General features: G+C 36.6%; 1 protein-coding gene across 1 annotated transcript in view; it reads right to left on the reverse strand.

Moving 5' to 3' along the window:
* The window catches only part of EPHA4 (EPH receptor A4), a 186,303-nt gene that overhangs the window by 39,129 nt on the left and 134,580 nt on the right, over positions 1–12,594 (reverse strand). Inside the window, exons 6-8 of the mRNA XM_060767902.2 lie at positions 4,837–4,961; positions 3,600–3,759; positions 957–1,068 (exon numbers count right to left, since the gene is read on the reverse strand). Of these exons, the coding sequence (XP_060623885.2) occupies positions 957–1,068; positions 3,600–3,759; positions 4,837–4,961 (397 nt within the window). The remainder of the gene's footprint in view (positions 1–956; positions 1,069–3,599; positions 3,760–4,836; positions 4,962–12,594) is intronic.

Here is a 12,594-nt window from a genome sequence, read left to right on the forward strand (position 1 = left end):
ACTGTATCTTCTCTATCCCATTTTTCCCTCCCCACTTGCATGAAGCTTGCTCATAAGCTTCACAAAGCCTATGGGTTTGGCCTCCTCAGCCTTATCCAAATCATGACAGAGATAGCTTCCTTTTGTCCATTTTTGATGTATTTCGTGATTTGCAAAAGTGATTTACATCCTCTTCCTTGTCCTGAGTTTTGAATCCCTAATAATGTACTAGATGATTCTATGGGAGTGTTCAAACACCCAACAATATTCTGTTTATCCAACTTTTTATCTGTTTCACTGTAAGAACTGGGCTGTTTTATAACTCCTGTTCCTTTGATCTGCCTCCCTCTACCCACTACAAACAACGATAGGTAAGCACTACATGGTAAACCACTAAATAAAAGAAAACTCATTTACAGTTGTATGAGCTTAAGTAAAAGTTTTCGATTCCTGAAGAGGTACACAATGGGAAAGATTAGAGGGGCCCTAGTATAACCAGGTTGGCACATGTAAAGTGGTCTCTCAGCCAGTAAGAAAGCCAAATGCAAGAACGATCAGAAAATCAAGAAGGAATATCTTCCGCGTGTACCAGCTCAGATACAGAGGGCTCACAACACGATTTAAAAAATCTGCTCTGGCACTTTTAAAGATGTATTCATTAAAACTCGACATCAAATTACAGTCTCCCTTCAGATCCCATGTTGTTGGCTTGCATCTTAAAACCCCTCACCATCCCATCACTAGAATCAATTTTGCATTTGAAGGGCAAATAACTCTAGAACTATTACCATTACATTGCATGCTGCTGTGGAAGCACTGTTGAGAAGATCAAAGCAACACAAGAGAGGGCTTGTGATGCAAATGCACTGTTTATCATGCTAATCAAAGAATTTAGTTTTGTTTGGGGGAGACAAAAAAGCTCCCTCAGGAAAGAGATTGGGGTGGAGTAAAGAAAGAAGGCGAGCTCAAATTCTTACCTCCTGCTGATGACAAAGGCAGCAATGAGAATGACCACAAGGACAACACTGCCAGCCACTGAGACCAAAAGAACTGTGGGGTTGGTACCTTCCCCAATGATGGGAGATGGGACTAGGAAGAAAAAAGATATCTGTTAACATTCTGCCATCAGGCTATAGATATAAGCAACACTAGATCACAAAAAGGAGAACTCACTTCTGTAGCTGAACTAAAGAGACTGGCAGTTCATGGCACTGTTCAAAGCCACTCTTGGGTCTTTTCATTAGGTATTTATTTGTCATAATTTTCTAGGAGGGTCTTAATTAGTAAAAAAACCCAAACCATTAAGCTCAATAATGGTTTTAGGGGAAAACCCATTGAGAATAAGGACTCCCTTCTTCCTTCACATTTACTCTGGAGAATATAATGGCTGATTTAGTGCCCACTGAGCTGCTTCCCATTTTATTGGATTTAAAATGGACCAGATGCTCATTCCTTGACTATGAGCAAGGAGGAGACTCAAACAGAACAAGATGTTTTCCACTTCTTCATCAGAGTAGTGCAGTTTCACATTTTCACATGCCATGCCTGAGGGATGTTAGCACTGAAAAGCACAACCTGAACTGATTAAAATTTCTTTGTGCAGTGGAAATTAAACACCCTTTCTTTCTTGTTATCTCAAGAAGCAATCGTACTTTTTTGCATTTGTCCAACATATGGATGTGAGTGCAGGCACACACATGGAACCACAGTATATACAAATAAATCTTTTATTTCGCAGTCAGGAATAGAAGATCAGATTGATGTAAAACAAGGCACTATTGCATTGAATGACAGTTCTTCTAGACAGCCTGATTGCTGATGGGTTCATCTGCAACAAGAAAGAAGTGAACATGAAACTGCTGGCCCTGCCACAGAACTACTGGACCATACAGCACAGTATTGTCTGTTCTGATAGACAGTAGTTCTCCAGGGACTCTCCCTTCCTAGGAGTGATGGGGACTGACCAGCGCAATTGCTTGATAGATTTGCAAGGAAGAAATATCAGGTAGTAATGGACAAGGTAAGCCAATCTTACAGACTTTAGTTCTCCAAAATGATCCCTAAAGGTCCACTTAGGTCTATTGCCAGAGGTCTCCTAAATCATTTAGGTCTATCACCAGAGGACCCTAAGTTGAGGTGGCACTAAATACTTTGCTGCCTAAGGTGTTGTAATAAGTGTAAGTTCAATAAAATACATTATATACAATTGTATGAGAGAGGTATTCCATTCAATGTACACACGCCAGACAGACAGATAAATTATGACTATTTCATCCTAGGTGACAAAGTAATACCTGAGGGTAGCAGTCTATTTGAGGGGCATAAGGGAGGTTTCAGATACAATAATATAATAATTATTTATAACCTGCCCTATATCCTCAAGGGGACTCAGGGTGGTTTCCACACAAAAAAGTGGCAAACATTCAATGCCATTAATAAAAACACACAGACCAACTCAAACCAATAATAAAACAATATCAATAAAATTTATAATAACAACCAAAGTAAATAAATTAAAACGATATAATATAGATTTTTTTCATAATCCAAAATAATCCAAAATATGTCTGGTTTAAGCATTTCAGATAAACAATATTCACTCATATCTGCCTTCTATCACCTTGCTACTGCTTCTTGCTATCAGATCTGCCATTACATACAGGCTACCACTTTTTATGTCTAATGACTGGACAGGTCATTAGAAGATTCAACCAGCAGTATTAGGCAACAACACATCATCTAATCTTTGCTAGGAGAAAGGCAAAATGTTCCACATTACTTGGCAAGAACATGGGAGTGGAGTAACCTTTTTACCCAATTATTTCAATCAACAACCAGAAAAGTCTACAGTATGGGTTCAACAGAACAACAAGGACAAATTTAAATAGATGAAACCACACTATGTTCTGCCCAGATAGAGAGCCATTATAGAGGTAAGGGTTAAACTGAGCCTCTTCCCAAGTTTCTCTGAGTTCCTTATAGTAATTGGAGGCAACCTGAAGAGAAGCATTTTCACTCAAGTATCTCCTGGATTCCCAGGAGTTCCAAAGGAACTAACATGAGGCTGACTGGCTGTAAGACAGAGTAATGGAAAGAGGGCAGCATGGTCAAATGAAACATTGTCGTGTAATTTGAAGATAGATATGCCACCCCCCTACAAAAGACCATGAACTTTCTCTTTCCACTCTGCATTATAGAAGGAAAAGTCTGAGCATTTCAAAGGCAAAACTCTCACCCATGGCTCAATATGTTTAATTAATTCATATTAGTGTATCAATACTTGAGTGTGAGTACAAAACATTATTATGTTTCATTTTGTCCAGAAAATATGGACAATAGGCTCTGGCATTTGATGTAGTTTTAGCAGGAGTAACCACTAAAGAAGGCCACCAAAAAAAAAAAAAGAAAAAAGAAAAAAAGGTAGGCATTTGAATTCATATTTTTGAAAATATAAAATATAACTGTAAAATGTTGCCATATTGGGCAAAAAGAACATTCATTCAAATATCATTACTTTCACTGAGTATCTTTTAAATTACCAAAACTGGATCCAAACCAATCTTTTTTCAAAATGGTGACAAATCCTTTATGGAAGTTCAAGACATTTTGTTATTATTTACCTGTGTTGGTTGTGAACTCAAATGGTCCACTGAAATCTCCATATCCAGCTGCTGTCCTTGCTCTCACATGGAAGACATATGAAGTTAAAGGATTCAAGCCCTTGATATCTGTATTTCTGGCTGCAGTTTTCACAATGCGATAACTGCGCTCATTTTGATCCTAACAAAACAAAAACAGGAGAGAGTAGTTGAGAGGACTTTCTTGGTAATGTGAAGTTGGAATTTTGTCAATTTCTTGATCAACTACAAAGATAAATTTCCAATAGATCGCTGAACATTTTTCTTTTGCCATGTTTACAGATATGACAGATTAATAGGTTTCCACATTTAAATCTTTCCTCTTTTTGGTTAGAAACACAGAAAATATTACTGGGAAGTTATATGGGCAAGTATTGATGAATGCTTCAAAAAGTCAAGAATGAAATTATTTGGAAAAGTCAGATACATTACAATCCTCCTCGTGATCAAGCAATATTTTATTTTCAATAACCCTTGAATCTCCACTTACCCTTGAAATTTAGAAAATGTCTGTCAATCTTCTTCCACAAAACTTAATTCTTTATTTTGCTTTACTGCTTGGGAAACGTGTCAGAGAAAATGTAATCTTGTTCCGGTGAAAATCTACCCTTTATATCTTAATGTGTGTGTGTGTGTGTGTGTGTGTGTGTGTTATATGAGAAAAAAGAGAGAAGGAAAAAGTAATTGTTCACTTTGCAGACAACCTTGAGAGGAAATAGCTCTTTCCATAGCCCAGAATTGTATGAGGAACAAATTATTTGTGGAAATAATGTCTCCACATTACTTGGAGGAGGTGAAGAATGTAATTTTCTTTTTCATATTTTCTATTAAAACTATCAAACCTCCACCATCATTATGGATGAAAGATATCAGCTCACACAGAGCTCATTATTATTACTGTGTTATATACTTCATTCTTACACATTTGTCTCAGTTGCAAGGCTAATGTTGCACTACTTTTCTGCTGTAGTGATTCTCATTACAAATAGCCCTAGCTCCTAGGAAGAGAGGGAGAAAAAAATGCCATGGCTACTACACAGCAAGAAAGGGGTACAATATGGTATTGATCTAATATAGGAAATGTCAAACAGGATATGATTACAAAAGCAAAAGAATTTCCTACTAATAATGAGCATTTATGTGATGATAACAGTAAACATTTTTTGGACCTGGCATCAACTAGAATGGGAAAATGTCATTTGTCCAACATGAATAATACCTTTTCATAGTACTTGACTTCATATTCCAAGATTACTCCATTTGGTCTGTCAGGTTCCAGCCAAGCCAATGCCACACTGTGTCTTGTTATTTCTTTAGCTTGGATCAAAGCAATTTGAGATGGAGCTGCCAAGAAAGAAGGATGGAAAATATTATACAGTGGCTCCAAGATGAGGCTCAAATCAGCTCAATACAGGTCTTGCCTTAGGCATGTTGGCATAACAGGAGGATTATTAAAATGTTGTCCACTTACTAAATTGTACTTTACAGCCTATGGGCCTAAGGGATTCCTCCTCTTTCATCACATTGTTTTCATAGCTTTGTCCCCACCCCCCTTTTTTAGCATTTGGTTGTGGTAGTGAGACCTATTCTGGCAAATTACCATAATGAGACGGTTTTCATGTCTGCAGAAGTACACACTCATTCATCAATTTTGTTGGCTAATTCATACAATATTGAGACTACCATAAGCAACTATGGCAACAAGGAAGAATAAGGTATTACCTGTATAAAAACCGAGTAGCGATTTTTAGTGAGGCCAATTAAAAAAATAATTTGGATTCCTTGACTTAATTCTTTCAAATTAATTTTAGTATGGATGTAGAGCAAATTTATCTGAATCAATGGACAAATCCGCTAGACTGCACTTCCTCCTAATACACTCTCCTTCACTGCCCCAGTGATTTTATTGATAGCTCCCTACTATTTTTGTGATTTTGAAAGGTGCAGCAAGGTACTTTGATAAGAAAGACTCATGGCCTCATCACACTGCCAATGATAACAGTTAAGAGTGGGATGTGCAATTGTAGAGGCCTCATCAGCATCCCTCAAGATACCTTAGAAGACTACACCCCCGAACCCACTTGCTTCTGCCAAAAGAACCCCAAAACAACAATCAACTTTTTGCCATCAGATGCCACTCGAGGAACTTCTACTATACAGTATTTGTGGGCCTTCCCATTTTATTTTATTTGGGGGGGGGGGGGAGTTGACTTTTAACAACATTAAGTGAGTCAAAGTTACTTCACGTTTACTTACTTTTTTGAAAAAAAAAACCCCATATCTATTGGGTCTAAACTGACTTAAAGTGTACCCAAAGGATTGCGTAAATATGTCCATGTCTCCTAAAGGATATTTTAAACTAATTTTGAAAAATTTTGCAAAAAGAAACTTGTAAGAAAAAAGATTACTGCTCTAAGTGCTTCCAAATGTGATATAAATTACTTTTACATATCACACAGGACTTCTAGGGGCATATTAGAGAAATGCCAATGCTACAAGAATCCTCTAACCAGCCTTTCTCAAAATGCTGACAATATTTGAAATCAAGGACGGAATCAAGAAAGAGGTTATTAACATTGGTAATACCTTGTTTGTACGCATGGCCCATTATCTTTCAGATGTAAGATTTTTTTTCTTGTAATAATTGTAAAGAAATTAAGAAATATATTGATTTTAAAATAGTGGAACTGAGCTGTCTTGCTTTTTTTGTATGAACACATAGTTTGTCTTAATATTTTCTATAAATAAATTTTGATGAATGTTTTCATTTTTGTTGTCATTTAATTCATTGTCAGTGCTGATTTAAGTTATTGTTGACAACTTCAGGATGGACATTGGGTGACACAGTACGACATATACAATCTATCTATCTATCTATCTATCTATCTATCTGGGCTGTGCATAATTTCTTGTTTAATTAGTAAGTCGTATCTAATTTGTAAGTTTTGTATATATATATGAACAGATATTAAAGAGCACCAGCGGGGAAGGGGGAGGGGGAGTCCACACAAGAACTTAAGAATCAAAATTCACTCATTACTTCTTTGTTTGAATTCTGTAATGCTCAAAAGACTATCAAAGTCAGTATAATTTTAAGCATGAGGTGAAGCCAAAAGGCTGCCATTCTTTTTTAAATTAATGGCCTCTCGCCATGAGGAGAGAAAAGCAGCAGGATGAAACAAACTGAGTGAAAGAGACTGAGAGCACAGAATTCTGGGAAATGGAGTTTGGGAAGGCGAGGAGACCTATGGGAGAGAATTCAAAAGGCCCTGCCCTAAACTACATTTCCAAGAATTCTGCTCAGCATCAAAGTTCCAATGAAGATAGGGGAGAGATTTTTCCCTCTTAGAAGCAGCCAGAGTTCCAATAAACTGTTGAATCTGCAAAGAGGAGGACTAACTGATACTTTAATACAAGTAAGTACATCATTGCTGGGCTGGGAAGAAATCCTTACATTTAGGTTATATTGGTCAATATGAGGGACATTCAATAAAATAGCTGTTGTGGCTTTTAAAAAAACCAACAACAAAACCAACCAAATACATTTTTGTCAAAACTTTTCAAAATTCCAAAAAAAATCACTGGATGCATGAATATTTCTGAAACTTGGGAGGTATGATCCCCTGTTAGCTAGTGTTATTGTATACAAAATTAATTGATTGCACAGGCCACATATAGAGAGAGGGTGGGGGAGGGAGGTTTTAATGATTTCCATAGAAAAGCTATGCTAGAACTTGATTTTAAATGACTGTGGGCAGCCGCAATAACTGAATTTCAATGATCCCATAATGAATTTAAAGAAGTGAGTTGAAAGATCCTGCCAAGTTTTCAATACTGTACACAACCAACAACATTTCTTTAAATGCTAGTTGTTAGCATATTCTTTCCTTTTAGCCTAGCCTAGTTTGCAGAAGTTTATGGATAGCCGAAGGAAAGTTGTTGAATGTTTCCATCTATGGGGTTGATCAAAAATTTCCATCATGTTTCCAAGTCTTTGTGGAGAGAAGCACAATCCCTGTGGTCCATTGAAGAATTTTTCTTTCAAATAGGAAAATGCTGCCTTATACTAAGCCAAATCATTGGTTCATCTAGCCAGATACTGTCTACTCCAATGAGGATCATCCATTCAAGGTCCCAGACAGACTTCTTTCACAGTCTTAGATCTTTCATTATTGGAGACAGTGGATCTTCTCCACACAAATCACATGCTTTGCTGCTCAACTATCATCCCACTACAGGGCAAATGAAAAACACAAACAAAACTTATAATATTTGACACTAAATCCCAATATAACCACAGAATCCATTTAGAATTTTTTTAAATCACTGCTTATTCTAGAACTTAAGACTAACAGTATTGACTTCTCCTCTCCTAAGAAGTATGGTAATTAGTACGGTTGGACCTCCGTATCCATGTATTCAACCATCCATATCTTGAAGATATTTAAAGAAGCCAAAAACAAACCTTTATTTTGCCATTTTATCATTTTATTAAAGCATTTTATATAATGATACTTGAGCATCCATACATTTTGTATCCACAGGAGGTCGTGGAACCAAACCTCAGTGGATATCAAGGGCTCACTGTATATCTTGCTGTCTTCCAGACATGTGTTCTAGTATATATCATCTTATAATCTGAGTAATGGAATAAGATAATATCAATCAAAATAAAAGCATTAGACATTGTACATGGAATTTACTCCCATCTCTGTATAACCAAAGAGTCCTCCTCTTTACTAGTATACAAAGAGCAGATACTCGAGTGAGGACAGAAGAGAAAGTCCCATCTGTCACAGTAACATGCATTGAAAACTTTAGAGCACATTCAACAGCTACAGAAAACTTGATACATGTGACCTATTCCTTTCCCATCTCATTTTCACCCAGGAAGGGAAAAAAACCAAAAGACAATAGAGTTTTTGACAATTCAACTAGCAAAAAAGCAGAATCTAAGCTGCTTTGGCATAGATGTTTTTGAATGCAGTATGGAGAGCTAAGATAAAACAAACAATGGAATAAATGAGAAATGTCTCAATAGATGCTCCTGATTATTTCCTGGAGGGCATCATTGGTGCCCGAACTTGAGATGTTTAGCAGTTGAGAGGACAATGCCTTCTCCCTTTGACTATGACAGTAACAGATTCATAGTCCTGCTAGAGGAATTACCTTTTGGAAGATTTATGATTAAGGCTGGCCAGTCCTTATTGTTCTCTTATGGTGTGGTCACATCTCTAGCCAGCTGTTATCAAGTTCTGCCACGACAGACAAGGCATTCGTACAAATGACAGGGGGCTCAGAGGAAAAAAAGGGGGCTTTCAGAATTTTAAAAAATCCTATCAGCAAAAGCTGGTCTGTATAGATTGTGATTAAACTGCTTTCTAAACAGAATATATTTCTTCTTTTGTTCCCCAAACCTTACAATATGCAGGTGGTTCTTAAAACACACCCTCTCACACACAAACCTACAAACAGCCAACTGCTGCCAACTACTGAGAAAGATGACCTATTAAGACCTTTCCTGTAAGACAAATATTTCCAAATAAAAATAAAGAAAATAAAAATACACATCAAACAGAAGCAAAGAAATCAGTAATATTTTTTTAAAAAAAATATTGTTGGGGAATATTAAATAACTAACTAAAATGTAAACCCCCCTCCCTCACACAGAATAGGTATGGGGGAAAATGGAACATGAAGCCTTCAAAACCATTTGACCATATCAGACAGGTCTCGTGGGAAGAAAACTAAGCTGCAGGCACCACAAAAGTAACTCTCTAGGCCAAACTGTGTCTGTCAGGAAGACTATTTCTTGATCTGCTTCTTGACAGTTTGGCATCTTTGTTAGAAATGACTTCAGAACTGTGCTCCTGTCTCCTTCAACACATCGGCCCATCTGTCTGTTTGTTTCTTACCCCGGAGACTCATGTGCCTGAAGACAGATTGACTGATAGAAATAGGGAGGATCTATTCAAATAGGTTCTCTCCAGTTGTTTCTATGAAGTAAGGAAAATGGGCAAAGGCAAAAGTCCTGGATTAATAACTCAATTAGCCCTTATATAAAAAGAACAGATTTTTAAATGAAACATTATCTTTGGTTTCCCTAGAAATAGCACCAAGATGAAGAAGATAATTTGGGATAAACCACCACCAATGTCTACAAAACAGATTAATGACCATTTGAGAAGAAAACCATGCTGCTCAATTACTTAGTGCCTCTTGGAAACCTGCTGGATTATTCCTTCAGAGAGAGATATCTGTCAATTCAAATCCCAGCAGTCTTTGAGAGGAAGTCAAATTTTGGTTTTCCCTCATTATCTTCCTTTCACTTACCTAGTCATATACTTGAAAGAAAAAAAATGTATTTCTATATAAGAGATACTGAAGTGATCTACTGCAATGTTCAGAAATGCACAGTGACCTCAAAAGATTTAGTCCATTCTCTTGTCGGTTGTTACATATGTTTAAGCCTCTCCCAGGACTGCCCCAGCTCTTCGCTATAATTTTCTCTTGCTTCATTGAAAACCTTCCTCAACACCCCTCACCCGATCCATGGGGCATTTGTTCTAGTTCCCAAAACCTCATAGAGGATGCTGCTGATCCTATCTGAATGGTGCTGACCACAGCTAGCAAGGCTAGTTTTGAGAGTTGTCCAAAACAGCTGGAGGAATTTTGAGAGTTGACAAAACTATCTAGAGAGACAAAGGTTCTTTATTTTTGTAACAGTGTAAACTCTAACCCTAAATATTTATTTGATTTTCCCTTGTTCCAAATTCTCAACTAGCTCTGCCGGTTCTGGAACTTTCTAGTCCAAAGTAATGTCTTTTTAAAGCTCTCAAAAATTTTACATTGTAAGCTTCTGCAGGAGAGGAACCACTCTTCTTGTGTATGACAGTTATATTAATATTAGATATAAAAAGACATGGTGAGAGGATAAGATCTCTTTAGTGCTTAGCAGGAAAATACGTCTTTTGAGATAAGCAAGCCTTAGGACACCTAGAGCTTTTATTAGATACTGGATTTAACTTCAACGTAAGCAAGCATTAACAAAAAACACAAAACAAGGAAATTCTTCTACTTTGCTTTCCTTCTGTAATGGTCACATAAAAGGGATAAAGGCACTTTCAGTTTAGTTTCTCAAACAGCAGCAAGAAACTTTCCTCCAGTTGCTATCTTGTAGCTATTGTTTTATAACAGAGACCAAGAAGAAACATAACCTTGTGAGAAGCAAAAAAAAAAAAAAAGCAACCTTGATTTCTCCAAGATCACATGAATGTGGTAATAACTTCTTTGCTTTGGACAAGGGCTATACTTTGATAATCAACAGATTTGAGAGAAGTGAAGGGAAGTTTGGAGGTGCAATAACTCTTTAACTTAAAGTGCCCCACCAGGAAACTAATCACCTTTTATCATCACATATATAGATCAAAACTAGCTCATTGTACATTTGCACAGATAATATGTTTCCTAGTGAATTTACTACACTTGGGTGTGAAATAAAAGAGGAAGCGGCTGCTGAGAAAATGGCTAAACGTAACTTTCAGCAGGTCCAAGCTCAGCAGTTCATCTTCCTTTGCCCCCCTCCAAATACCGTGCCCCCTACCGATGTGAACAGAGCAATTTTCTTTTATCTACTGCTTCAATACCCTACCATTAAACACCTACTAGTAGTTTTATTACTGCAGTTCTTTGCTTGTGGTCTACAAACAAAGGCTGGTAGAGTCAAAGCAGTACAAAACTTACACCAAACAGTATAAAGCAATTTCCTTAGGCAAGCAAACACTAAGTTTTTATAGCCGATATTTAGCACTCAAAAACACAGCTGAGTTCAGGTGAAAATATTTTATTAGTGTCTCAGATTAGAATATGGTGAGAAGAAGAAGTAAATGAAATAAATTTTCTTAGCAAACTGAGCAAATAACATTTTATCAAAATAAGAACCGTGTGGCAAAAAAAAAGCCAAACAGTTAAAATAGTAGATATTGTGTTCTTTTCCACAGCTTTTAAATTGGCAACTAAGACATCTCATGTGTTAGATAACATAAATTTTAAGGAATTATGCACAAACAATATATTCTAACTTGAGATAAGTTTTTGCAAAATAAATAAACTGCATGAAAACTAAAGTACATTTTCTGATTTGTTTTATTTTATTTTTATAGTTCTTGAGCCTTAAAAACAAGATTTGGAGGGATCTGGGCTCCTAAAGAAACTTCTCTCTTTCTCCACCCAAAAACATGCCATAGCCCATTAGGGTCACTTTTGAGCCTATGGGTAGTGTTCTTTAACATCTAGTTCTGTTGAAAATCTAGTTTTGCCAGTAGAAGTAAGGAACTAAGAACTGTCTTGAGAAAGCATCACAGAATGTCATACTTAATACATACACACACACACAGCAGTCAAATAACAATTATTTCATTTTCTTTAAATACTTCACACCTAAGAAAAATCACACATGAGGGATTCAACACTATTGCATCCAAGCAAAGTACACGGTCTTGAAGCACTAATGATGTGTCTGTAATTTAAGGTTACTTTTTGATAAGAGAATCTGTATGTCTCTATTATTCTTATTATTATTACCCCAGCTGATGGGAAGGATCAGGTCATCCATCCAATCTAGCTCACAGTTGTAGCCATGTGAAATGGAAGCAAAAATTGCATTTGAAGGAATTAAAGAACAACCAATTAACTTTGTCTCTCCAAAGACCTTGTAGATAAAGCACAGATCTCTTAGTGAATCACTCCTTCTGCTTCACTACTTTGGAATGGAAGCTCACTTGGTATTTTTGGACCAGAAATTTAATATATTTTGGAGGTATGTGAGGATAAATTAGAAGAATTCACACGAGTCCCTTTGGGGAGATAGAGCGGAATATAAATAAAGTACTATTTATTATTATTATTATTATTATTATTATTATTATTATTCAGTTCTTGTGGGTTTTTTCGGGCTATATGGCCATGTTCTAGAGGC

Source organism: Anolis sagrei, chromosome 3, assembly GCF_037176765.1.
Source record: "Anolis sagrei isolate rAnoSag1 chromosome 3, rAnoSag1.mat, whole genome shotgun sequence".
NCBI lineage: Eukaryota > Metazoa > Chordata > Lepidosauria > Squamata > Dactyloidae > Anolis > Anolis sagrei.